Below are 27,241 nucleotides of genomic sequence, written 5' to 3' on the forward strand. Positions count from 1 at the left end.
AGGCAGCTGCTGTCCCCTCCCCTCTGGGGCCACGCCCCCAGCACATTAGTCTCAGAGGTCCAGGTGAGATGGAGAAGGTGCAGCTTTTCCGGCTGTTCAGGCCCCATCCGCTGCCCTAGTCCTGCACATTCAGCCGGCCATGGGGCACCCGGTCCAGGAGGGCAGCGCTGGTCTCACCGTGACAAGGGGCAGGCACCAGGGCCGCATCACAGCTGCTGTTCTCACCTTTCCAGACACAGAGGAAGGAGTGCGGGGTCAGGGCCCGGCGTGAGGCAGGAGAGGAAGCCCCAGGACTCCCACTGTCCCCAGGAGGACACAGGTGGCTGCTGTGGGATGTTGGGAGTTGTGGGGACAGAGCCGAGGCCCACACTCCGGGCCCGGACCTCTACAGGGGGGCACAAGGCCGGCAATCCTGGGCTGGGTCCAGGTAGCCCTGCCCTGTGCTGTCACCAGCTCTGGCTTCCCAGGGAGGGGAAGTCTTCCGGAAGTGAAGGTGATGGATTTTTCACAGGAGAGAGTGGAGGGGTACGGCCCTAAGAGGTCACCTGGTTCACGGTCGGGGGTACTCAGCCAAGGCCCAGGGTCAGCCCTGGGATAGGGACAGCAATAGTGATGATGAGGACGACTCTGCCACCACAGCCCAGGGCTCGGGGCCACAGCCATGCCAGGCCACTGGGAGCTGCCTGACCCGAGGGCCCACGTTATCCCTTAGCTGTGCGCCTCAGTGCCAGCCCTGCAGGAAAGCAGGCCGTGTGAGATGCAGGAGCAAGGACGCCTCCCTCCAGGCATCTGCCCCACGGGGCCAGGGACACGGAGCTTCCCCAGGGCCTCTCTCTGCCCCCAGCAGGGGACAGCTGGAGTCCAGTCTCAGCAAACTGAATTCTGAGACATGACCCGAAGAAGAGCTTCTCCCCAACATTCACCCAGACTTTCCAGTCACGGAGACTTCTGTAGACACAGCAGACACACGGTTAGAGCAAATCAACTTTTATCTCCACCGAGAAGACCCATTCCACTGGAGGGGCCTGTGAGCCAGATGGACTTGCCGTCCAGCCCTCCAAGCCCGCTGTGGGGCGGCCAGGAGGATCCCTGAGTCCAGCTTGTAAACACCAGAGCCAGCCCTGGAGCCTCGGGCCTGTGGGGTCACAGCAGCCCCTGCAGACCCTTGGGTTGGGGACATCTGAGGCTTCATGAGCCTGGGCAGAGCTGCACCCTGGGCTGTCCACTCGGTCACCACAGTACCAGGGACCACCTCGAAGCCCACTGTGGTCGGCCCACAAAGACCTGCTCAGGCTTCAGTACTTGTGAGTCATGATTCGTGTTTTCTGGAGGAGGCAGGCAGAGGCTCCAGGGGCCCGGCCCACCCCGCCCCACACAAAGACTGCGGCTCTCACTCAGCCTCACGGTGTCCTGATGAAAGAGAGACAAGGGGAGCCCAGAGCCAGCTCAGAGCCCGGGCCACTCAGTGGCTGCTGGCACCACGTGGGCCTTTGGAAAATGCCACAGACCCAGCCAGGCGCCTCCGCCCACCCGAAGTCCCCACGCCAGCAGGCCCCCCCCTAGGCAGGGGTCCAGATGGGCAGAGGGTGGGCTTCGGTGTTGAACACGTAGGCATCCAGGCTGAGCAGGTTTGGGTCGTCAGAGAAGAGCAAGAACAGATACTTGAGAGTCTCCCCCAGGAAGAAGCTCTCCATCTTGTCCCTGGGCTCGGGCTTCTGAGGATCCTGGACGTTGTTGATGGAAGAATAGCCGCCCGAGGGGACCTGTGCAATAGCCAGGGCCTCGTCACCAGACGGGGGGCACCCTGCACCCCACTCAGCCTCATCACCGAAGCACCCTCCACCTCATGGTGAACACGGCCCCCAGCGCAGGCTCGGGGTGGAGGGTGCCTCGACGGCGGCCATCCCCGGGCGAGCTGTGGTTCCACCAGAGCCCACCTGGAGACGCCAACAACCCTCAAGCGACCGCGACAGACACTGCCTCCCCCAGAACCTGTGCTCAGGGCCTCACAGCTGCCTCACAGGACACAGGGCAGACGGTGGGAGCTGAGGCAGCAGGGGCCTCAGACCAAGGTGACAGCAGAGCCAGGAGGTGACTCAGGCCTCATCTGGCTCCAACGTGGAGGGCATGACCTGAAACGGGGCCTGGCCCACAGTGGGGATGGCGCTCCAGTCATGGGTGCCTCCTAAATTGGGGGGATGCTGGGCCCACAGCAGGGATCCTCCCCAGATAGGTCCTGAGAGATGACTGAGGGGTGCCCGGCCCCTCTGAGTACCCGGGTCCCGCACACCATGAAGCTCAGTGGGAATGGGGATGCCGGGGCCCCCAGGCTGCAGTGTGGCCACCCTGAGGCTGCAGCAAGCCCACCCCTCCTGGACCCCGGTGACAGCCACCACCAAGGGCAGGGCCAGCCCGAGCCCCACAGCCCAGCTGTGTCTGTGGCCCGGTGGCCATGACCACAGGGGGCGAGGAGACACTCACCCGCGTGAACCGGCTGAAGCTCTGGAGAATCTCCCAGCCCCAGTCCTGGTACTTGCGGTCCCCTGTGACGCGGTACAGGTAGAACAGGCTCTCCACGGTCTCTGGCCGCAGCAGGTTGTGCCTGTCTGCCGGCTGTGGGCAGAGCAGAGCTCAGGGCGAGGCCAGCCCTGCTAGCACCTCCTCCTGACGGACCCCGACCCAGGCCCAGGCCCACCTTGACCTCCACGTCCCGACGGCCCGGCTGGGGATAAAGGTTGAAGTGCACGATCTCGGGACTCAGCCCCGTCTCCATCTGCCGGTTCATCTGATAACAAGTCTCCATGAGCTCCCGGGCCAGCTCCATGTGGCTGGCGGGCAGGCCGTGGTAGACGCCCAGAGCCAGCGTCCCTGGCAGGAAGCACACCAGGTGGTCCTGGAATCAGAGGGTCTCTTCAGCCCCAGATCCCAGGCCCGGCCCTCAGCCTGCAGCTGCACAGGCAGCCAATGTGGGGGCCCAGCGCTGCCTCGGCCCCGGTACCCTGGGAGGGGAGGCCATGCGAGGGCACTTGACATGAACAGTGGAGCCGCCTGGGCCAGGCCCTCCAACCTGGCCCCCACACACCACCCAAGGACCTGCTGCACACCCGGCACGGGGAGGGCTGGGGGAGGGAGCTGCTCTGGGGAAGCCCTGCCCACCCCGGGTGCCACACAAGGCCTCGCTGCCCTGTTGCCAAGACAGGCCTGGCCAGGTAGCCATGGTCTACCTAGGGCCTCCACATGGGCGCCATGGCCAGGATTTCATTGTTCTTTTTAACATCACGACTCAGGCACCTTGGAAGCCAAGGTAAAAGGGGCGGCAGCCAGAAGGCCCCACGGACACACTCACCATCTTGGCACTGAAGCGGCCGTGGGCAAGTTCCCCCACAAAGGTGAGCTTACTGGGCTCAGAGTGCCGCAGCAGGTGTGTCCGGACCCCCTCAATGGCTTCCACATAGTCTTCCAGCAACCTGTGGACACCAGCAGTCACCTCACTCTACCAGGATGGTACACGGGTCCTGGGTGGCGCCAGGGACAGGCACATGCTGGGCCCACACAAGTACAGCAGGCCTGGCCCTTGCTGGACAGAAGGTGCCACCCTGCACAGCCCATGGCCCTCAGTGATGATGCTCCCCTCACCCCCGCCGAGGCCACGGTGAGAAGTGAATGAATACGCTCCCCACAGAAATGCCTGGGCCAGGCCTGGCACGGCTGCGGTTTTCTGACCCACAGTGGGGCGAAGGGCAGCAGGAGCGGGGGCAGCGGGAGCTGGGGGACCGTGGGAACTGGAGGGCCGTGGGAACTGGGGGCCTGCGGGAGCTGGGGGGCCGCGGGAGCTGGGGGGCCGCGGGAGCTGGGGGGCCGCGGGAGCTGGGGGCAGCAGGCCGGGCCTCACTGTGTCTCCTGCTTCCCGCCCTGGATCCACTGCTTCAGCAGGTACTCATAGTAGCTGTCGGCCCTGGCGCCCAGCGTGAACACGCCCAGGTGGGTGAAGAGGCCGCTGTGGGTGTTGATGAACATGGGCACTAGCCCGTCCTTCTTCCCAGACAGGCCGTGGATGTGCTGCGTCACCTTCTCCACGGCCTCCTGCGGCAGAAAGGAGGACAGTGGGTTTACTGCCTGGGGTGAGCTGTAGAGGGGCTCTGTGAGCTATGCCTCCCCTCGCCCCAACACCGACTGACTCCCAGCAGAGAGAGCTCTGTGACCGGCCCACAGCTGTCCTTGCCCACATGGCTCCTGGTGGCCACGCCACACAGCCACACAGCCACCAGTGCAACGCACCTGAATGTCACTGCTCCCGACGGGTGGTCACCACAGAGCTGACCCGTCTTCAGGATGGCTCTCATCCCTTACTCGAAGGGACAGCATCTGACAACCACAGGCACTGTCCTCACAAGAGCCTGCCAGACCTGGCCGTCAGCCATGGCTCTGGAGGGACAGCAAGTGTGCCTGCCTTCTGAGCCCCGTGTTGCTCCTGATATGAAACACCCGGCTCCACACCCTCCTGGTGAGCTCCCACTCGTCCTCCAAGTCACAGCCACCCTCAGCTCCTCAGGGCTCACACCCAGCCGGCAGCACCAGGCGTCCCGGCCCACAGTGCGGCACACGGTACCGGGAGGTCAGGGCACGCCCAGCAAGGGCTCTCCAGGTCTCTACCCAACGCAGACACCCAAACCCATGCCAAGCACCTTCACGGCCTGGCTGCTTATCCCTGTGTACCTACAGCAACCACAGGCCCTGGTGACGTGGGGGTGCCCGTGGGCGCCTGGTGACGTGGGGGTGCCCGTGGGCGCCTGGTGACGTGGGGGTGCCCGTGGGTGCCTGGGGCCATTTTCTGGGCTGCAGTGGAAACGCCTTCTAAACGTCTGCATGGGAGCCTCACGTGGATGGTGTGGGCCGCGCTTCTCCCCACAAGTGGTCACAGTTGCTCTAAAGAGGGATGTGTTCAGCTCATGAATAAGAATAGGGATTCGAACGTAAGGCTAAATGCATGAGCAACAATAAACAGACCAGCTGTGCTTCATGAAAATGATCATCTGTTATCTATCAAACTACACTATTAACAAAGTAAAAAGAGACCGGGGACAGTGGCTCACACCTGTAATCCCACCACTTTGGGAGGCCAGAGCGATAAGACTGTGTGAACCCAGGAGTCTGAGACCAGCCTGGGCCACATGGCAAAATGCTGTCTCTACAAAAGAGAGACAGGCGTTTTCTCAACCAAATTTTAACTAGCCTGGTGTAGCTGCGAGCTCCTGTAGTCCCAGCTACTCGGGAGGCTACTGCACTCCAGCCTGGGCAACTGAGTGAGACCTTGTCTCTCAAAAACAGAAAACAAAAATCAAAGTAAAAACAAAACCGACAGATGAAAGAAAATATTTGCAAATCCCACTTCTGATATGGAGTGACTATACAGAACGAAGAACTCCTACAATTCAACAAGACAAACCACCTAATTAAAAAAACAGGCAGTGGGCCAGGTGCGGTGGCTCACGCCTGTAATTCCAGCACTTTGGGAGGGTGAGGTGGGTGGATCACCTGAGGTCAGGAGTTTGAGACCAAACTGGCCAATATAGTGAAACCCCATCCCTACTAAAAATACAAAAATTAGCTGGACGTGGTGGCATGCGCCTATAATCCCAGCTACTTGGGAGGCTGAGGCAGGAGAATCACTTGAACCCAGGAGGAAAGGGCTGCAGTAAGCCGAGATCACGCCACTGCACTCCAGCCCAGGCAACAGAGACAGACTCTGTCTCAAAACAAAAAAACACACCAGGCAGTGAACCTATGAATTACGTTGAGTTTAAAAAAAAAAAAAAAAAGGCCGGGCGCAGTGGCTCACGGCTGTAATCTCAGCACTTTGGGAGGCCAATGGGTGGATCACCTGAGGTCAGAGGTCAGTTCCAGACCATCCTGGCCAACATGGCGAAACCCCATCTCTACTAAAAACAACAGCCAGGTGTGGTGGCGGGTGTAGTCCCAGTTACTCGGAGGCTAAGGCGAGAGAATCATTCGAACCTGGGAGGTGGAGGTTGCAGTGAACCTGGGAGGTGGAGGTTGCAGTGAACCGAGATCGTGCCACGGCACTCAGACTGGGTGATATAGCAAGGCTCCGTCTCAAAAAAAAAAAAAAAAAAAAAAGGCAAACGACTTGAACAGGCATTTCTCCAAGAAGATGCACAAACGGCCAATAAGTACATGAATTAATCCCCAGCCCCGTTCGTCACTTGGGAAAAATGCACATCAAAACCACTATGTGAGGGCCACGGGGATGGCCACTGCCCACAAAACAGAAAGCAGCGAGTGCTGGCGAGGGCGTGGAGGCTGAGCCCTGGGCACTGCTGGTGGGAATGTGACATGGTTTCGCCACTGTGAAAAAATTATTGAGGTGGGGCCTCAATAATTAAACAATGAATTACCACGTGATCCAGCAATTCCATTTCTACTACTCAAAAGAACCAAAGCAGAGCCACAGGCAGGTGTGTGCACCCGCGCTTCCAACAGCCAAAATGGCACAGCTCTGGCGGAGGGAGGAGTCAACAAAAGTGGCGTGGCCACGCAGCAGATATTCAGCCTTAAAACGGAATTTCTGAAGCGTCTTCGCGTATGAAGCTTAAAGACGCTGAGTGAAAGGAGCCCAAATAAAGGGACAAATCAGCTGGGTGCAGTGGCTCACGCCTGTCATCCCAGCACTGTGGGAGGCTGAGGCGGGTGGATCATGAGGTCAGGAGTTCGAGACCAGCCTGGCCAACATGGTGAAATCCTGTCTCTACTAAAAACACAAAAATTAGCTGGGCATGAGGGCACACACCTATAATCCCAGCTACTTGGGAGGCTGAGACAGGAGAATCGTTTGAACCTGGGAGGCAGAGGTTGCAGTGAGCTGAGATTGCGCCATTGCACTCCAGCCTGGGTGATAGAATGAAACTCCATCTCAAAAAAAGGAAAAAAAAAAAGGACAAATCGTGTGTGATTCTACTCACACGAGGAACTCCACACAGTGAGGTCCAGGGATAAAAAGCTGAACAGTGTTTTCCAGGGACTGGGGAAGGACATGAGGGGTCACTGTGTGATGGGGAAGAGGAGCTTCAGTTTTAAGATGAAAAGGGTTCTGGAGATGAAGGTGATGGCTGCAGAACAGCATGAATGTGTGTAACGCCACCAACCTGTATGCCTGCAACAGTGTGAATGTGTGTAACGCCACAGACTTGTATGCATGCAACAGTGTGAATGTGTGTAATGCCACTGACCTGTATGCCGGCAACAGGGTGAATGTAATGACACTGACCTGCACGCCTGCAAAAGCGTGAATGTAACACCACCGACCTGTATGCCTGCAACAGCGTGAATGTGTGTAACGCCACCGACCTGTATGCCGGCAACAGCGTGAATGTGTGTAATGCCACCGACCAGCACGCCTGCAACAGCGTGAATGTAACGCCACCGACCTGCACGCCTGCAACAGCGTGAATGTAATGCCACCGACCTGTATGCCTGCAACAGCGTGAATGTAACACCACCGACCTGCACGCCTGCAACACCGTGAATGTAACGCCACCGACCTGTATGCCTGCAACAGCGTGAATGTAACACCACCGACCTGCACGCCTGCAACAGCGTGAATGTGTGTAACGCCACCGACCTGTATGCCTGCAAGTGTGAATGTAACACCACTGACCTGCACGCCTGCAAGAGCGTGAATGTAACACCACTGACCTGTATGCCTGCAACAGCGTGAATGTGTGTAACGCCACCGACCTGTACGCCTGCAACAGCGTGAATGTAACGCCACCAACCTGCACGCCTGCAAGAGCGTGAATGTGTGTAACGCCACCAACCTGCACACCTGCAACAGCGTGAATGTAACGCCACCGCCTGTATGCCTGCAACAGTGTGAATGTAACACCACCGACCTGCACGCCTGCAACAGCGTGAATGTAACACCACCGACCTGCATGCCTGCAACAGCGTGAATGTGTGTACGCCACTGACCTGTATGCCGGCAACAGCGTGAATGTAACGCCACCAACCTGCACGCCTGCAAGAGCGTGAATGTGTGTAACGCCACCAACCTGCACACCTGCAACAGCGTGAATGTAACACCACCGACCTGCACACCTGCAACAGTGTGAATGTAACACCACTGACCTGCATGCCTGCAACAGTGTGAATGTAACACCACCGACCTGCACGCCTGCAACAGCGTGAATGTAACACCACCGACCTGCATGCCTGCAACAGCGTGAATGTGTGTACGCCACTGACCTGCATGCCTGCAACAGCGTGAATGTAACGCCACCGCCTGTATGCCTGCAACAGTGTGAATGTAACACCACCGACCTGCACGCCTGCAACAGCGTGAATGTAACACCACCGACCTGCATGCCTGCAACAGCGTGAATGTGTGTACGCCACTGACCTGTATGCCGGCAACAGCGTGAATGTAACGCCACCAACCTGCACGCCTGCAAGAGCGTGAATGTGTGTAACGCCACCAACCTGCACACCTGCAACAGCGTGAATGTAACACCACCGACCTGCACACCTGCAACAGTGTGAATGTAACACCACTGACCTGCATGCCTGCAAGAGCGTGAATGTAACACCACCGACCTGTATGCCTGCAACAGCGTGAATGTGTGTAACGCCACCGACCTGTATGCCGGCAACAGCGTGAATGTGTGTAACGCCACCGACCTGCACGCCTGCAAGAGCGTGAATGTAACGCCACCGACCTGCACGCCTGCAACAGTGTGAATGTAACACCACCGACCTGCACACCTGCAACAGCGTGAATGTGTGTAACGCCACCGACCTGTATGCCTGCAACAGTGTGAATGTAACGCCATCGACCTGCACGCCTGCAAGAGCGTGAATGTAACACCACCAACCTGTATGCCTGCAACAGCATGAATGTGTGTAACGCCACCAACCTGTATGCCTGCAACAGTGTGAATGTGTGTAACGCCACCAACCTGCACGCCTGCAACAGCGTGAATGTGTGTAACGCCACCAACCTGCACGCCTGCAACAGCATGAGTTGTAACACCACCGACCTGCACGCCTGCAACAGTGTGAATGTGTGTAACGCCACCGACCTGTATGCCTGCAACAGTGTGAATGTAACGCCACCGACCTGCACGCCTGCAAGAGTGTGAATGTAACACCACCTACCTGTATGCCTGCAACAGTGTGAATGTGTGTAACGCCACCGACCTGTATGCCTGCAACAGTGTGAATGTGTGTAACGCCACCGACCTGTATGCCGGCAACAGCGTGAATGTAACACCACCGACCTGTATGCCTGCAACAGTGTGAATATAACGCCACCGACCTGTATGCCTGCAACAGCATGAATGTAACGCCACCGACCTGTATGCCTGCAACAGTGTGAATGTGTGTAACGCCACACCGACCTATATGCCGGCAATAGCGTGAATGTGTGTAACGCCACCGACCTGTATGCCTGCAACAGCGTGAATGTAATGCCACCGACCTGCACGCCTGCAAGAGCGTGAATGTGTGTAACGCCACTGACCAGTATGCCTGGAAATGGTTAAGGTGGTGCGTTTCCTCTGTTTTATCACAATAAAAAACCTGAAAACACACACACACACACACACACACACACACACACACATACACAGCACCTGCTGTGATGAGCAAAAGGTGGCTCCAGGGGAGCCACGTCCAGCCGGAAAGCCCGCCCCCTTACCTGAAACTTCTTAGCCCCTGTGAGGCGGGAGAGCTCCCGGAACTCCAGCTGAATGCTGGTCACCTCGGCCACCGTGCTGTCGGAGGTCCACCGTGGCGGGTGCGCGACTCCAGTGCCGATGTTCACATCTGAGTAAGGAATCTTGGATGGTGTTCTGAAGGCAGGCATTAGCCGATTTCCAAAATCCTCCTGGTATACGAGCAGAGCAGAGAACCAACGTTTCAGGTCACCCAGAGGCTTCGTCTACATGTCATGACTTTCGCCCCCTTGGCCCTAGTGGAGACGCTGAAGCTCTCTGGGGCCAACACAGCAGCAAAGGGAACGGGCATCACTGCACTGAGTGAATGTCTCTACAAGGTCAGTGGTGATCAAAGTGGCTGCATCAGCTCACGAATATGGGCTCAGAAACAGACTCCAGTGCGTTTGAAGAGGAAATAGGAAAACAGTCACATCCCCACAAGTCCGCTAAAGGGGGAACTCCTTGCATGCGAGTCCACTGTCTCCTTGCAGGACACCCCGAGACACTTACAGCTTTCCTCAGGAAGAGGCTGTCCCCAGACAGGTGGTAGGCACTCAGCAGCCCCCCCAGGATGCGGATCGTGCTCTCAAACAGGTTGACGTCCACGTCCTTTTCAAAGTGTAACTTCTTCGACACCCACTTCCTGGCTTCCTCAAATTCTGTAACATAAAACAGTAAAGGATGCAGAGACAAATGGATGGGTCCAACGTTTTCCTATGATCTATCCATCTTCAATCTTCAAAATGCGTTTGGCTGGGCATGGTGGCTCACGCCTGTAATCCCAGCACTTTGGGAGGCTCAGGCAAGTGGATAGCTTGAGCCCAGGAGTTCGAGACCAGCCTGGGCAACATGGCAAAACCCCATCTCTACTAAAAATACAAAAATTAGCTGAGTGTGGTGGTGTGTGCCTGTGGTTCCAACTACTGGGGAGGGTGAGGCATGAGAATCGCTTGAACCTAGGAGGCGAAGACTGCGGTGATATGAGATCGTGCCACTGCACTCCAGCCTGGGCCACGTCGCAAGACTCTGTCTCCAAAAAACTCACATTTGAAACCAGGAGGCGAACGTTGCAATGAGCCGAGAGTGCGTCATTGCACTCCAGCCCAGGTAACAGTGTGAAACTCCATCTCAGAAACAAAAGCAAAAACAAAAACATAAAAAACAAGCCCACGTTCTGGGGCATTATCGTTCCCCTGCTGCAGGGCTTCAACATCACCTGTCTCGAGGGGGTAAATCTTGAAGTCTCCAACATTTGCGAATAAAACAATCAGCAGTGTAGTCACTGTGACCACAAATGGGTGACAATCAAAGGCCATGATACAAAAAAATCACACAAGTAATTTACTGGTGGTCTTCAACCTATTCAAAAAATTAGGTAAATGTTTAACATATCGCTTAAATAACTGAAGACATATACTCCCATTCAAAATGGATGTGCTGGTCTACGAAGGACGCTGCTGAGATCTGGACCCAGCGGGGCCCACAGTCACTCAAAGAGCAGCACAGCCTGGAAATGCCCCTTGGACGTCCCCCAAAGAGGCCACGCTCAACTCCCGCAGAGGTCCGGGGACAGCTGCCCCGTGAGCACCCTGGGTGGCTGGAGAACAACAGGAACTGACCATAGTCAGCACGTCCACTGCCGCACCCAGGGGAAGGGAAAACCCATGGTCAGACGCAAACCACAGCGTTCACTCCACGTGCAACCCCCACTCTGCCTCAGCACACGAGGCCCACACGGAGGGCTCAGCCCCTCCCCAGAAAGCACCAGGTACCTTTCCTCAGACCCAAGATCCACATGGTGTCCAGTGCGTCGATGAGCGTGAGGCCGAGGCCGAACCACTCGTTGAAGGACCTGGACACAGGCTTCAGCTCGTCACGGCCCCACGCGAACTTGCGGTACCCTTTCCACGCGTGCAGGAAGACGTCAATCACGCCCTTCTGGCGATAGTTTGGATGCGCTAGTAGGAGAGAGAGTGAGCACAGGCCATGGTGGGCGTGGTCCCGGCGTCGGCACAGGTGGACACCCTCAGGCAGAGCGCTGCTGTGACCCCCATCGGGTAAAGATGACGGTGAGTTTGGGATGACGGGAAGAGCGGTGGTGGGCACGGCAAAGGGCGGGGCCCCAGAGGCTGCAGCAGCCCCCAGGGAGAACACAGTCTGCCAAGGGCCTGAGGCCTCCGGAGGCTGCACAGGATGGCACCTGGCACCCGACCACCAGCCTGGGGCCTGCGCACCTCCGCCTGGCGCCTGGGCAGGCATGCCCTCCTTGGGCCTCAGTGGCCTCTGGCCAAAGGGACAAGACTGGCTGTCCTAAGGGCGCCGGGACAGCAGAGTGGAGCCTGTGGAGCAGCGGGTGAGCATGGTGCCAACTCAGAATGTGAAACGCTGATGGGTGCAGACCTTGACACGAACACCCTCGACTCACACACACTCATTCTCCTGTATGGGCTTCAGGTGCTCCACAGGACTCACACTGCAGACACATTACAGTCGCCTTGGTCACTCTTTTTTTTTTTTTTTTTTTTTTTTTTTGAGACGGAGTCTCGCTCTATCGCCCAGGCTGGAGTGCAGTGGCGCGATCTCAGCTCACTGCAAGCTCTGCCTCCCGGGTTCACGCCATTCTCCTGCCTCAGCCTCCCGAGTAGTTGGGACTACAGGCGCCGCCACCTCGCCCGGCTAATTTTTTTTTTTGTATTTTTAGTAGAGACGGGGTTTCATTGTGTTAGCCAGGATGGTTTTGATCTTCTGACCTCGTGATCCGCCCGTCTTGGCCTCCCAAAGTGCTGGGATTACAGGCTTGAGCCACCGCGCCCGGCCGGTCACTCTTTTTTTTAATGGTATTTTTTTGGTCGGGCGCGGTGGCTCACGCCTGTAATCCCAGTACTCTGGGAGGCCGAGGTGGGCGGATCACCTGAGGTCAGGAGTTTGAGACCAGTCTGGCCAATATGGCGAAACCCCGTCTCTACTAAAAATACAAAAATTAGCTGGGCGTGGTGGCGCGTGCCTGTAATCCCAGCTACTTGGGAGGCTGAGGCAGAGGAATCACTTGAACCTGGGAGGTGGAGGTTGCAGTGAGGTGACAGAGCAAGACTCTGTCTCAAATATATATATATATACTTTTTTTTGGTAGAGATGGGGCCTCACTATGTTGTCCAGGTTGGTCTTGAACTCCTGGACTCAAGTGATCCTCCTACCTCAGCCTCTCAAAGTGCTGGGATTACAAGCGTGAGCCACCGCGCCCAGCCAACATTGACTAATGTGTGGATTGACACGTGTGTAACGGCATCATACCACACATCCTCTCAGGAAAGGTTCTGAGACCTCCTCGCGCTCATGGCTTGGCTCTGCCTCTGCACTCATTAATGCCGCAGAGATTGCTACACACCCCTCACAGACCTGGGGCTAGGAGTCCCGGCTCTGGGCTCCCTCCCCACCTCGGAGACACCTGGGGGCATGATGAGAGCAGGGTTCCAGACTCAGCAATCTGCCCTGAGTCCCACAGACAAGCAAACGACTTTGGCGGTGGCGGCCTCAGCCCTGGTTTTCCGTTTGGAGAACGGGAGGGTGACCGGTTTACTGTGTCTGAGGGAGTCATGTGCGGGCAGCAAGCCACCCAGGTGCCAAGGCGAGAGACCGAGGGCACGAGCAGTTCTGGTCTAACAAAATATATAAAGAACAGTTCTACTAGATATAGATCATAGATATGATTATATATGAATATCATTAATCATTAGTTTCTAGCAATTACTCTTTACTCCAATATTATAATAATCCTCGCTCCACAACTATAACCTAGGAAAAGCCAGGTCATACAGACATAGGAGCCGAGGGGACATAGTGAGAAGTGACCAGAAGACAGGAGTGTGAGCCTTCTTTATGCCTGGGCAGGGCCACCAGAGGGCTCCTTGGTCTAGCGGTAATGCCAGCATCTGGGAAGACGCCCGCTACCAAGTGGACCGTGGTCTAGCGGTAGCGTCAGTGCCAAGGAAAAGTACCCACTACTTAGCGGACCGGGAAAGGGACTCCCCGTTTCCTGGGGAAGTTCAGAGAAGACTCTACTCCTCCACCTCTTATGGAGGGCTTGACAGTCAGGCCCGCCTGCAGTTATCCGGAGGCCTGTCTCCCTGAGATGCTGTGCTTCAGTGGTCACGCTCCTGGTCTGCCTTCATGTTCCATCCTGTACACCTGGCTCTGCCTTCTAGATAGCAGCAGCAAATTAGTGAAAGTATTAAAAACCTCTGATACGAAGAAATAATGGCGTAGGCTGTGTCCTCTCTCTCTGTCTCTCCGCCTCGGCTGCCAAACAGGGAAGGGCCCCCTGTCCAGTGGACACATGACTCTCGTGACCTTGTCAATCATCGGAGATGACTCACACGCCTTGCCCTGCCCCTTCTGCCTTGTATCCAATAAATATCAGCGCAGCCTGGCATTCGGGGCCACCACCGGTCTCTGCGTCTTGGTGGTAGTGGTCCCCGGGCCCAGCTGTCTTTTATCTCTCTCTTTTTTTTTTTTTTTTTTTTTGAGACGGAGTCTCGCTCTGTCGCCCAGGCTGGGGTGCAGTGGCCGGATCTCAGCTCACTGCAAGCTCTGCCTCCCGGGTTTACGCCATTCTCCTGCCTCAGCCTCCCGAGTAGCTGGCACTACAGGCGCCCGCCACCACACCCGGCTAGTTTTTGTTGTATTTTTTTTTTAGTAGAGACGGGGTTTCACCGTGTTAGCCAGGATGGTCGCGATCTCCTGACCTTGTGATCCGCCTGTCTCGGCCTCCCAAAGTGCTGGGATTACAGGCATGAGCCACCGCGCCCGGCCATTTTTCTTTTATCTCTGTCTTGTGTCTGTATTCCTACAATCCCTCGTCTCCGCACATGGGGAGAAAAAGCCACCGAGCCTGTGGGGCTGGACCTGACAGTCATGAGGCTGAGAGAGGCCGGCGTGCACTGAGCTTGGCTGAAGACCGGCACCTGGGAGGCCCCCAACAAATGGTGCTCAGAATGAAGCGGCCCGCAGAGCGGCCTGGGACTGGCCAGGCCGAGACCGGGGATGCAGCACGGGCAGCAGTCTCCAGGGATCCCGTGGGGCAGCCTGGCCCAGACACAAATCTCCCACACACACCTTCTTCTGCAGCCACATGCTCAGGGACAGCAGGCCAAGAGCCACATGGTGTCACCAAGGTTGCAGAGCCAGTGAGGACTCAGACAGCAGGGGGATGCCGAAGGGCAAGGTGCACACCAGGGCTGGGGGGCCACCCACCACGGCTGGGACGAAGCCTGCACCCATCAGCCACCAGCCCCCGAGCGCCCGGGGAGGAAGGGGTGCAGGCGTGGCCTCACCTGGGGTGCCCTGTGTCCTGGCCGGTGGCAGGGGAGGCTTGGTGGGCACTGCTGCTTTTCTTGAAGGGAGCTCGGTGCCCCGCTCAGGCTCGATCACCGCTCCCCTCCAGCTTCGGGGGAGAAGGAAGGGCGTCAGCTGCCGTCAAACACGTGTGGCTCCGTGTTTCCCATCCCCACGCTCCATACCCACAGCCAAGGCAGGGCCCTGCACCCGTCACGGCCCCATCTTCCTGTGGTGCAGGCTGCTGAGTGGCAGGAAACACACAGTTCAGTCCTGAGCTCCCGTGCCTGAGAGTCAAGACCACAGCACTGCCCCAAGGTCAAGGCTGGCCTGAGGTCAGAGACCAGAGCTTGGAGAATCATGAGAAATACCTCTGCAGAGGCCGGAGGCAGGGGGCCTCTACAGTGGAGATCCAGAGAATCTGCCATCCAGACAGGGGCACTAATGACTGTGAGGTGGCCCCAGGATGCCAGGATGGCCACACAGACGGGGGCTGTCCCTACACACGAGAGGCATGGCCACTCACACTCCCCATCCAGAGTTCCGTCCGATGGCCATCAGGAACAGTTACGAGGCTGTGCAGAGGGCTTGCCGCACAACCTCCTAGCTGTGGCTGGGCCTGAGCGTTCTCTTGGGGCCCTGTGGTGAATCTGTCCCAGGCTCAGCGAAAGGCCTCTTACATCCATGGATGGCTTACATGCTGGGAGTACAAATGTGGCACTTCTGACAGGCTGAGGTCAAATGCTCTTTTGCTCTGGAAGTAAAGCCTCCTTGCGTTCACGCCAACGCTAACTAGAGTGCAGTGACCCTCAAATTCTCCGCTTGGCAGTGAGGACCGCTCACATGCACACATCCACGCCTCTCACCATGCACCTGAGTTCAGGGCCTCTGGGCCCGTTTCTTCAGAGCCCATCTCTCATGGCTGACAGCGCTTGTCTCAGGCCACTCCTGCACAGCAGCCCTCACTGGCCCTGGCTCTGTCCACAAAGCAGAGCTCAGGTCTGGCCCACATTTTGTGGGGGAGAGAGGATGCCTGCAGGGAGCCCTGCCTTCTGCCTCAATTACATCAACTCTGTTTCTAAGAGCATAACATGGAGCCAGAAATGAGGCTGAGATGCCCCAGCACCGAATGAAGCTTCACCGGGATCCACAACCTGGACCTGACCAACCAGTCAGAGGACAGCACCCTGGGAGCCTGGGCACCGGGCAACTCCCTCTCCCTCTGCTCTCTGCTCGACCAGATGGGGCTCGGGAAAGGAGGTGGCCCAGGAAGCCAGTGTCCACCTGAGCCTGGCTCCCCATCCCCACCCACCCGTGCACCCTTCACACCACACGAAATGTTCTGAGACATTGTTGCATACCATGAGGACATTATCGGGGACCTAATTTAGCTCTGACCTCCAGTTTTAAAAATTCGATTCTGTAATCTAAGGTTGATGAAGACAGATTATAGAGCAGACATTGTCAGTTTCAAAGGAAAACAGATCTCAGACACAACGTGTTTTCGCGACCTTGTTTTTTGGATATAACGGCCTGAGCTGCGGCGTGCAGCCTGCCCTGCGCTCTGTACCTGATGACCGTCCGCTGCGGATCTCCTTCCGGCCGCGGGTCCACAGGGACTTCTTCCCTTTTCATGGCCTCCTCCTGGGTCCCATCCTTCAGGTCTTGGCTGGGGGGTCTGATCTGCAGGTGAGGTGGTCCCCGCTGGACGCGTCTTTGTGATTTCTGTAGAGAAATCAGTCACACAGGAAACCATGGGGCGCCTCCCAGCTGCCCTTCTTTCCCTCTACGGGACGCCCTCAGATGCAGCCCACACCTCACTGACTGAGCTTCCACCTCACCTCAGACTAAATTACTTTCGTTTTTCAACACGACAGGCAGCTTCAGAAGACAGCTCCTTAGGAGCCTGGGGACACTGCCGACTGGCTCATCGGCCCCAGGCAAAGCGCTTCAGCCCCTCCCGCGGTGGGAATATTTCCAAACTCTCACAGGTCCTAAAGGCTTCATAAGAAAGGGCTGCAGCAAACACCAGCTCCAGCAACAGCTCTGGGTCCCCAGGCCTCCCGCACAGTCATCGCAACGTAAGGCGCCCACATCCTCACTACAAAGCACAAAGCTTCCGATGACATATGGAGCTGGGTTCCCCTTGCCAGGCACCCCCCTGCTGTGTGATGAGGGTCTTTTGGCCACCCCCCACCGCCCCGTTCCCTGTTTCCACACCTGCAGACACAGAGCCCCATCCTCTGCTTCCTTCCCCGTGTGAACAGGAGCGTGGGAAAGCTGCAGACTGCGTCACAGACCGAGGCTTAGTTCCTCCTGAGTCTAGAGGCAAATTCATTCTTTCCTATGGCCTCAGTTTTCTGTGGTATTGCCAAACCTTGATTTTCATTATTATTATCATACAGACAGGGTCTCCTTACGTTGCCCAGGCTGGTCTCAAACTCCTGGCCTCACGAATTCCTCCTGCCTTGGCTTCCCAAAGTGCTGGGATGACAGGTTGGAGCCACCACACCCGGCCCAAACCATAATTTTGTACTTCTTTACTGATGGATGTTTAGATTGTTCCACTTTTTTTTTTTTTTTAAAGGAAAGAGTGACTACTTATGGCTGGGCACGGTGGCTCACGCCTGTAATCCCAGCACTTTGGGAGGCTGAGGCAGGTGGATCACCTGAGGTCAGGAGTTCAAGACCAACCTGGCCAACATGGTGAAACACCATCTCTACTCAAAGTACAAAAAATTAGCCAGGCATGGTGGCGCATGCCTGTAATCCCAGTCAGAGTCTTGCTTTGTCACCCAGGCCAGAGTGCAATGGTGCAATCTTGGCTCACTGCAACTTCCACCTCCTGGGTTCAAGCAACTCTCCTGCCTCAGCCTCCCAAGTAGCTGGGATTACAGGCACCCACCACCATGCCAGGCTAATATTTTGTATTGTTAGTAGAGCCAGGATTTCACCATGTTGGCCAGGCTCGTTTTGAACTCCTGGTGTCAAACAATCCACCCATCTCAGCCTCCCAAAGTGCAGGGATTACAGGCGTGAGCCACCACGCCTGGCCCCAGCCTGTTTTTTTTTTTCTGCCTGCCTCGGCCTCTCAAAGTGCTGGGATGACAGATGTGAGCCACTAGTTCCACTGTGTGTTTGTCTAGTCTCTTCCCCACCAGGTCGCGCAATCACTGTCCTCTTCATTTCCCTGCTATTGAGTCCACAGTGGGAGGTCGGAAGAAACTATTAGAATTACATCACTGAGATCATCTAGTCTTAAATCACCATTACGAGGGTCAGGTGCGGTGGCTCACACCTGTAATCCTAGCACTTTGGGAGGCCAAGGCAGGAGGATCACTTGAGCCCAGGAGTTCCAGACCAGCCTAGGTAACAAAGTGAGACCTCACCTCTACAAAAAATCAAAAAGTTAGCCAGGCGTGGTGGCACATCCTGGTAATCCCAGCTCCTTGGGAGGCTGAGGCAGGAGAATCACTTGAACCTGAGATATGGAGGTTGAAGTGAGCCAAGACTGTGCCACTGCACTCTAGCCTGGGCAACAGAGTGAGACTCTGTCTTAAAAAAAAAAAAAAAAAAAAAGGCTGGGCGCAGTGGCTCAAGCCTGTAATCCTAGCACTTTGGGAGGCCGAGACGGGCGGATCACGAGGTCAGGAGATCGAGACCATCATGGCTAACACAGTGAAACCCTGTCTCTACTAAAAAAAATACAAAAAACTAGCCGGGCGAGGTGGCAGGCGCCTGTAGTCCCAGCTACACGGGAGGCTGAGGCAGCAGAATGGCGTAAACCCGGGAGGTGGAGCTTGCAGTGAGCCGAGATCCGGCCACTGCACTCCAGCCTGGGCGACAGAGCGAGACTCCGTCTCAAAAAAAAAAAAAAAAAAAAAAAAAACAACACACCATGAGTTCAATGATCACAGTTTTATGATCTTGTAGGGACGTTCATCTGAGTTTTAGTTTTATTCCCAAATTTTCAATAGAGGTTTGAATTTTGATAGGGAGTCAATGGATTTACAGATTAATTCAAGGAGAACTTAAATCTTTTATTTATTTATTTATTTGCAGACAGAGTCTTGCTCTGTTGCCCAGGCTGGAGTGCAGTGGTGCGATCTTGGCTCACTGCAACCTCCGCCTCCTGGGTTCATGCCATTCTCCTGCTTCAGCCTCCTGAGTAGCTGGGACTACAGGCGCCTGCCACCACGCCTGGCTAATTCTGTTTTTGTGTTTTTAGTAGAGACGGGGGTTTCACCATGTTAGCCAGGATGGTCTCAATCTCCTGACCTCGTGATCCACCGCTTCGGCCTCCCAAAGTCCTGGGATTACAGGCGTGAGCCACCGCGCCCGGCCACTTAAATCTTTACAGCACAAGAATAAAATGTCTAATTATTTAGATCTTTTCAAATACCTTGAGTGTTATACTTTTATTCATACTGACCTTCTGTGTTTTAATATCAGGATTATTCCTGTGAACTTGGTGGCATTCTTTTCTTCTTATTGTGATGGAGATCTCTTTTCTTTTTTTTTTTTTTTGTCGAGACGGAGTCTCACTATCACCCAGGCTGGAATGCAGTGGCGCGATCTCAGCTTGCTGCAACTTCAGCCTCCCAGGTTCAGGCGATTCTCTTGCCTCAGCCTCCTGAGTAGCTGGGATTACAGGCACACACCACCACGCCTGGCTAATTTTTGTATTTTTAGTAGAGACGGGGTTTCACCATGCTGGCCAAGCTGGGGTCTCAAACTCCTCACCTCAAACCTCAAGTGATCCGCCTGCCTCGGCCTCCCAAAGTGCTGGAACTACAGGCGTGAGCCACTGCATCCTGCCGAGATCTCTTTTCAATAATATTTTCTAATTGATTACTGCTACTATATAGCAAAGTTCTCTAAACCTAATTTCTAAGCCTGATGAAGTCATAAGAAGCATACTTGGGGCCGGGCGCGGTGGCTCAAGCCTGTAATCCCAGTACTTTGGGAGGCCGAGACGGGCGGATCACGAGGTCAGGAGATCGAGACCATGCTGGTTAACACAGTGAAACCCTGTCTCTACTAAAAAATACAAAAAATTAGCCGGGTGAGGTGGCGGGCGCCTGTAGTCCCAGCTACTCGGGAGGCTGAGGCAGGAGAATGGCGTGAACCCGGGAGGCGGAGCTTGCAGTGAGCTGAGATCCAGCCACTGCACTCCAGCCTGGGTGACAGCACGAGACTCCGTCTCAAAAAAAAAAAAAAAAAAGAAGCATACTTGGTAAAGGATGAAATATTCTAACTCACAACAGTCATACAAATAATAAAGGAAAATAAGAAATTCCTAAGACTCATCAAAGGACACGGACAGCTTCCGGGATGGGAGCACACACGGCCGCTCATCACCTCTCCTCTCCTGTAAGTGTCCCTGCTTCTAGGCGAGACACACAAACGTCTATGAAAAGCAGGCACCAGTTTTTGACTATCGCATCGGAAACATTACCAACATGAGAATGCCCAGTGCTGCCAGGGTAACACTGACTGCTACTCTCAGCACCGTAGCAGGGGAAGCAAATTCGGGAATAGTTGGTCATGATACACGTCATAGGACTTCAAAATATTCACCCCCTTAACTCTTAATAGTTTATGTACTAAGGATGTAATGGGGACGTTTACAAATGAAGAAATAATCAACAGATAAATGACTTAGAAATGATGGTTTATCCAAGCAATGGAGAAGAGCTATAAAAATCTGCATGAAAGGGAACATTCTCATGTGCATAAAAAAAAAATAGGGGCCGGGCGTGGTGGCTCACGCCTGTAATCCCAGCACTTTGGGAGGCTGAGGCAGGCGGATCACAAGGTCGGGAGATCGAGACCATCCTGGCTAACACAGTGAAACCCCATCTCTGCTAAAAATACAAAAAATTAGCCGGGCGTGGTGGCGGGCGCCTGTGGTCCCAGCTACTCGGGAGGCTGAGGCAGGAGAATAGCGTGAACCCGGGAGGCGGAGCTTGCAGTGAGCCGAGATTGCGCCACTGCACTCCAGCCTGGGCGACAGAGCAAGACTCCGTCTCAAAAAAAAAAAAAAAAAAAAAAAATAGGGACCAATCCAGCCCCTAACCCTCAATTATGTATATACGTGTGTATCCATATGCCAATCCAGAACCTAACCCTCAATTATGTATACATGTGTTTATCCAAATAAAATTATCATTTTTTTTTTTTTGAGACAGGGTCTCCCTGTCACCCAGGCTGGATCATAGCTCACTGTAGCCTCAACCTCCTTGGCTTAAGCGATCCTCCCACCTCAGCCTCCCAGGTAGCTGGGACTATAGGCATGCACCATCATGCCTGGCTAATTTTTTTTTTTTTTTGGTAGAGATGGGAGTCTCACCGTGTTGCTCAGGCTGGGCGTAAGCAATCTGCCTGCCTTGGCCTCTGAAAGTGCTGGGATTACACGTGAGAGCCACCACACCTGGCCAAATAAATTGAAAGACAAATACCAAGTGTTTCAAGAGTTGGACTGGAAACGGGTAATGTATGGCTGTGTTTTCCCCTTTATACCTTCTCAATGTTCCCATTTTCTCTCCTAAGTCCCTATAACATTTGAAATCAGCCAGGTGTGGTGTCTCATGCCTATGATCCCAGTACTTTGGGAGACTGAGGCAGGAGGATCACTTGAGCTCAGGAGTTAGAGACCAGTCTGGGCATCATAGTGAGACCTCATCTCTATTAAAATATAATTTTAAAACTTAAAAAAAATTGAAATCAATCAAAGTAAAATGTTAACAGAAAGGGATCTGGCCTAAACACAGTCTCATCCCTAACCAGGTCTAGATAAGTGCCAGGGTGTGAACAGGAGGGGCGGTGCAAGTGGTCCCTGGAAGGCAGGATGTCTCCAAGTCGACACTTGAGAAAGACACAGAATATTCACCACCCACCACCCCAGCTGCTCCTGGACACTAGGTGCTGGCTTATGGGTCACTTGTGAGGGGTGGAAACACATCTTTCAACGGAAAAAATGCCACAGTCTGCTCTCAGGCAGTTATGATACTCCATATGCAAAGGAGAGGAAGGACCAAAGAAGGAAAGGAAGCACCTGTCGGCTTTCAAGTCAGAAAAATTCAATTTGTAGACAAAGACCTTGGTCAAAGGCGGACGCCTTCACACCCAAGAGTGTGGAGCCGTGGCCCCATGGCCAATCGAGAACAGGAGTCTCCCACCAGGCACGGCACCTTCTCGGGGCCAATTCCCACCCTACACCCTCTGCCCTGCTAGACCACCCTTGGAGAAGCTGCTCAGCGACAGGAATGCTGCCTTTGAAAGGAGAATGTGGGCTTGCTTCCTTCTGCTCTTTGGTACTGTCCATCCCCTCTCTATTGAGCTTACAGCAATTTTAAAAGGACACATTTTCTTGTTAAAGAAATCAAAGGGGCCGGGCGCAGTGGCTCAAGCCTGTAATCCCAGCACTTTGGGAGGCCGAGGCAGGTGGATCACGAGGTCAGGAGATCGAGACTATCCTGGCTAACATGGTGAAACCCCGTCTCTACTAAAAATACAAAAAACTAGCCGGGCGTGGTGGCGGGCGCCTGTAGTCCCAGCTACTTGGGAGGCTGAGGCGGGAGAATGGCGTGAACCCGGCAGGCGGAGCTTGCAGTGAGCCGAGATCACGCCACTGCACTCCAGCCTGGGAGACACAGCGAGACTCCGTCTCAAAAAAAAAAAAAAAAAAAGAAATCAAAGGGCCGGGCGTGGTGGCTCATGTCTGTAATCCCAGCACTTTGGGAGGCTGAGGCGGGAAGATCACGAAGTCAGGAGTTCGAGACCAGTCTGGCCAACATAGTGAAACACCGTCTCTACTAAAAATACAAAACTTAGCCGGGCATAGTGGCAAGTGCCTGTAATCCCAGCTACTTGGGAGGCTGAGGCAGGAGAATCGCTTGAACCCGAGAGGTGGAGATTGCAGTGAGCAGAGATCAAACCACTGCACTCCAAGCCTAGGCGACAGAGTGAGACTCCGTCTCAAAAAAAAAAAAAAAAAAAAAAGGCTGGAAGTGGTGGTTCACACCTGTAATCCCAGCACTTTGGGAGGCAGAGGTGAGCAGATCATGAGGTCAGGAGATTGAAATCATCCTGGCTAACACAGTGAAACCCCATCTCTACTAAAAATACAAAAATTAACCAGGCATCATGGCACACGCCTGTAGTCCCAGCTACTCGGGAGGCTGAGGCAGGAGAATCACTTGAACCCGGGAGGCAGAGGTTGCAGTGAGCCGAGATCGTGCCACCGTGCTCCAGCCTGGGCAACAGAGCCAGACTCTGCCTCAAAAAAAGAAAAAACTTCAAAACGCCCCCACAGCAGTCTGAGGGTGACCCAAGCTCATGGGGGCCAATGCCACTCTTGCTGGATCCTTGGCCAGTGGGCAGCAGCCTGCCTCCATCTCCCAGCCCAGGAGCTATTCCTCAGCAGGTTACTACTCCCAAGGCCGCTGTTAGAAAGCGCTGTGTGTCCCTATCATGGCCCTGAAGGGAATTGAAACCTCCACCTGGTGCTGAGGACTCTGGTCACAGGTGAAGCTCCCAAGGCACTCCCACACCTCCCAGACACAATCACAGATGTACCAACAACAGTAACTAATACCCTAAGGGCCTTCCGAGCAGCCACACCAGAGTCAGCACCACCCTGGTGTTCTCAAGGGCGTTGAGGATTTGGCTGTTCTTCCTGAACCAAACATTCACTGACAGGACATTTTCCTGGTTCTCCGGCTGCCTCCTGACCCATCCCCAGTCTCCACTGCCCCTGCCCTCCTCCCTGACCCCAATCTTCTCAACCTGGTGACACCCAGACTAGGCCTGGCCCCTTCTTACCACCTTTCCAGACGACACAAACCACCTGTACCTAGGGACTCCTAAAACCTGTCTCCCCTGGCAGACTCTGATCCTGGCACCACCTGCCCACCAAGGTCTCCACGGTGCCTCCCAGGCATCTCACAGTGGGCAGATCCAAAATGGAGCCCCTCAGTGTCCCCAAGCCAGAGCCTGTGCAGCCTGTGCTGGCCCCTCCACCCGGAGACCTGCCCTCTTTCTCCCAAGGCCACTCCTGTGGAGCCCTCCTCCCCCCACTCAGCTTTTCCCACAGCCAGGCAGCTCTCCTGGCCTCCTGCCCTCCACTGTGTCTCCACCCAGCAGCCAGAGCAGTTTCGCAGTAAACATCTCAGACATCCAGTCCATGCCAAAATCTTCCCACACACATCAGCTGAACACTCCAGTGCTGCCTCCAGGATCTGCAGGACCAAGGCTGGTCTGAGCCAATCCCTGCTCCCTCTCCCAGCCCTGAGAATTTCACCTTCCCGCATATGCTAAGGTCCTCCTTGCCTCAGGCAGTTTCACTCAGGCTCAAGTCTGCCTCTCCCCACCCTGCCTGGTGCCAGCAGCTTCTCAGCCCTCAGATCTTGCCCTCAGTGCCACGGCCTCCCCTGAGCACTCAGGACCAGCCACTGTTCTTCACCAGTGCCCTGCTCTTTTCCACGCAGGATGTACACCATGTGCCACCTGCCTCTGCCCGTCTGTGCCTGGTTTCTCACCAGCCTCGCCTACCAGCTGTGGCTTCTCGAGAGGAAACAGGTCTGTCTTATTCAACACTGCACAGTCAGAAGTAAAATGGGAACTGGCCACGGCTGGTCTTCAAGAAGAATGAAGCAAAGACTATGCCTCTCTTTCCCCAAGTATGATCCGACCAGTCCAGAATGAGAGAGAGGTAAACACATGGTAACAAATGGTAAAGGAAAATAATTATTTTTGATCTTCAATGGTTTGAAATGCCTCTGGATTGAACCCCAGTTATAACTCCACACCATTTGCTCAAAGTACCTGCGATGAAATCTCTGGGAAGTCCTCAGGGTCGGTGTCTGCCTTCTGAGGAGCTGGTAAGACGGGTGGATTTGCTGGTTTCAACCCAGTGATTTCTGGCCTCATCTTCTGCTCGTCCTCTAGCCTGAAAGCCAGAGCTGAATAAGAGAAGCTATTTTATTTCAAATATGCCACAAGGCCTACAAGAGATTTAAACTGCTTCGTTTGGCAGGTGCTATCCCTTACAAATCAACATTATGAGACCTGATAGTGACTGAAATTAATTCAACAATAGCCCAAGGGAACGAATTCTTTTTCAAAACACTTGGCAGTTTGTGTCCTTATCCATAACACAGAACCTCAAATCTTTTGCCTTCCTATTTTCCATTCAGGGACGTTCAGCGTGTGGCAGGTGGGCAGGAGTCCTTTAGCTCTGCTCCACAGAGAAGCATCTTAGACCGACTGACAAGAGATTCTCTACGTCCTCACCAGAACTCTGCCTGGTCTTTTTCAAATACACGCTAATGAGTGTTATGAAATTAGTGTGGTTATTTAGGTTGAGTGTTCAAGCCCACCAGCTGACTTACTCTATGAGGGAGGCTGGACGTATCGGTACTTACACCAGATGCCTAGAAAGCAGTCAGACAGCATCAAATTGACATCTGTGTTCTAGACAAGTGGTTAAATACAGCTCTACCTTTCCCTAAATCTTGATTTCTTGCCAATTCATTGCCATATATGCCTCCTGGAGCTGTTTAAGGTAGAATGCAAGACTGCTTCTCCCCAATCAAACCTCAACACTGATATCATTTTTAAGTACACGTATTTCTGATACCTTTCCAATGGTCAGCCAAGTTGATGTAGAAGAGGAGTCCACAGAAAATCAGAAAGGCAAGGAGGAAGAGAATCATATTCCGCTGCAATCTTGACAGTTGCTTCCATTTCTAAGAGAGGTACAGAGAATGACATTTCTTACTGAATATATCACACGGAAAGTCTCAACTGTCACAAATAGTGAGGAAAATAAGGAATGCAGGAAGATCCAGTGTTCAGCTCTCTTTCTTTCTTTCTTTTTTTTTTTGAGACAGGGTCTCATTCTGTCACACCTAGGCTGGAGTGTCGTGGGTGGAACGCGGCACGAGCCACCGTGCCCAGCCAGCTCTATTTATTTTGAATGGGGAAAAGTTCCCTCTCAGCAGGGAGTAGGAACATTGCTGGGACAATACTACAGATGTCATTAATACAGTAGTGTAGATGACACGTGAATAAGAAAAAAGTTGAGGCCGGGCACGGTGGCTCAAGCCTGTAATCCCAGCACTTTGGGAGGCCGAGATGGGTGGATCACGAGGTCAGGAGATCGAGACCATCCTGGCTAACACGGTGAAACCCCGTCTCTACTAAGAAATACAAAAAACTAGCCGGGCGAGGTGGCGGGCGCCTGTAGTCCCAGCTACTTGGGAGGCTGAGGCCGGAGAATGGCGTGAACCCGGGAGGCGGAGCTTGCAGTGAGCTGAGATCCGGCCACTGCACTCCACCCTGGGCTACAGAGTGAGACTCCGTCTCAAAAAAAAAAAAGAAAAAAGAAAAAAGTTTAAACATTTCTGTCATATTTCATCAGCAGTGGAAAAAGACTCCCGCGATTCCCACAGATGTAACCCAGGCACCGCCCAGGCGATGCATGGATCCGGATGTGGTTAAGTTATCAATGCCCTTTGTCCTGAGACCACCACTAACACGCCAGGAGCCAACGAAGAGGGGCTCATTTCTCACTGTACTGAGGGCAGCATACACCACGGGGAACCTCCGGTTTCTGCTCCAAGAGGGGCAGGCGCCTGGGCCAGGACCTTGCAGAAAAGCGAACGAAGCCCAGAAAACCTGCTGGGGCTCCAAGCCCTCCTCCCACCACCGCCCCGCAGAATTTGGGCCCCTGAGACCGCTGCAGCCCCGACCCGGAACGCACATTTGCCCCTTTTTGCAGGGAAGGGGTGGAGAGGGCGGCGCCGGGGGAGTCGAGTCCGCCCGCCCAGGCCCCGCTAGAAGTCGCAGGCTGGGAGGGCGGCGGGCACGGCGGGCACAGCGGCCCCGGGACCCGGTCAGCCCGGCGCGGCCCTCACCCTCCAGCACGAGCGCCGCCGCCAACTCTTGCTGTTGTCATAGCTCTCGCCAAAGCTCAGCGTCACCGAGATGAAGTCCCGATGAGGCGGCGGCGGCGGCGGTGGGTACATGACTACGGTGGTGGCTACAGCCCAAGGGGCCCCGCCCACTGGCGGCGTCAGGAAGTCCGACTGAGAGGAACCGAGAGCTCCGCTCCTGCGGCCCTCGCAGGCAGCCATTGCACCGCCGTCAAGAGCCCGTCCATCGCACGGATACAC

General features: G+C 54.9%; 2 protein-coding genes and 1 non-coding gene across 12 annotated transcripts; all 3 read right to left on the reverse strand.

Moving 5' to 3' along the window:
* Nucleotides 1-971: 971 nt before the first annotated feature.
* MAN1B1 (mannosidase alpha class 1B member 1) lies at nucleotides 972-27,241 on the reverse strand. Of its 7 annotated transcripts, XM_077967001.1 has the most exons (14): nucleotides 26,984-27,241; nucleotides 25,705-25,813; nucleotides 25,490-25,620; nucleotides 24,891-25,027; nucleotides 16,633-16,787; nucleotides 15,062-15,171; nucleotides 11,504-11,689; nucleotides 10,242-10,390; nucleotides 9,713-9,901; nucleotides 3,893-4,083; nucleotides 3,347-3,467; nucleotides 2,696-2,893; nucleotides 2,482-2,613; nucleotides 972-1,763 (listed from the first exon to the last, which is right to left on the reverse strand). In XM_077967001.1, exons 3-14 carry the CDS (start codon nucleotides 25,518-25,520, stop codon nucleotides 1,560-1,562), a joined length of 1,803 nt encoding a protein of 600 aa, XP_077823127.1. In that variant the 5' UTR covers nucleotides 25,521-25,620; nucleotides 25,705-25,813; nucleotides 26,984-27,241; the 3' UTR covers nucleotides 972-1,559. The 7 variants fall into 7 exon arrangements, with proteins under 7 accessions (XP_077823127.1, XP_077823125.1, XP_001091256.4 ...); XM_077966999.1 differs by lacking the exon at nucleotides 25,490-25,620 and having other exon boundaries at nucleotides 3,923-4,083; XM_001091256.5 differs by lacking the exon at nucleotides 25,490-25,620.
* Nucleotides 6,882-9,363, reverse strand: LOC114672686 (uncharacterized). Of its 4 annotated transcripts, none has more exons than XM_077967028.1 (2): nucleotides 8,528-9,363; nucleotides 6,882-8,411 (listed from the first exon to the last, which is right to left on the reverse strand). In XM_077967028.1, the coding sequence occupies exons 1-2, from the start codon at nucleotides 9,032-9,034 to the stop codon at nucleotides 7,092-7,094; spliced, it is 1,827 nt and encodes a 608-aa protein (XP_077823154.1). In that variant the 5' UTR covers nucleotides 9,035-9,363; the 3' UTR covers nucleotides 6,882-7,091. The 4 variants fall into 4 exon arrangements, with proteins under 4 accessions (XP_077823154.1, XP_077823155.1, XP_077823156.1 ...); XM_077967029.1 differs by having other exon boundaries at nucleotides 6,882-8,307; nucleotides 8,505-9,363; XM_077967030.1 differs by having other exon boundaries at nucleotides 6,882-7,793; nucleotides 7,911-8,888.
* Nucleotides 18,225-18,310, reverse strand: LOC114672905 (small nucleolar RNA SNORD62). Its single transcript, XR_003723434.1, has one exon. It is a non-coding gene; the product is annotated as a small nucleolar RNA SNORD62 (small nucleolar RNA).

This window comes from Macaca mulatta, chromosome 15 (genome assembly GCF_049350105.2).
Source record: "Macaca mulatta isolate MMU2019108-1 chromosome 15, T2T-MMU8v2.0, whole genome shotgun sequence".
Lineage (NCBI taxonomy): Eukaryota > Metazoa > Chordata > Mammalia > Primates > Cercopithecidae > Macaca > Macaca mulatta.

Excerpts from the sequence above, each read along its gene's own strand:
- LOC114672686 (XM_077967028.1), bottom strand. The coding sequence starts at position 9,034 with ATGCTGTTGCAGGCGTGCAGGTTGGTGGCGTTACACACATTCACGCTG. Across the intron at positions 8,412-8,527 it reads TGCAGGTGTGCAGGTCGGTG|TGGCGTACACACATTCACGC; the intron begins GTGTTACATTCA and ends CATACAGGTCAG.
- MAN1B1 (XM_077966998.1), bottom strand. The coding sequence starts at position 27,202 with ATGGCTGCCTGCGAGGGCCGCAGGAGCGGAGCTCTCGGTTCCTCTCAG. Across the intron at positions 3,468-3,892 it reads GGCGGGAAGCAGGAGACACA|GTTGCTGGAAGACTATGTGG; the intron begins GTGAGGCCCGGC and ends TGGTGTCCACAG. Across the intron at positions 2,894-3,346 it reads GCCGCTTCAGTGCCAAGATG|GACCACCTGGTGTGCTTCCT; the intron begins GTGAGTGTGTCC and ends CTCTGATTCCAG.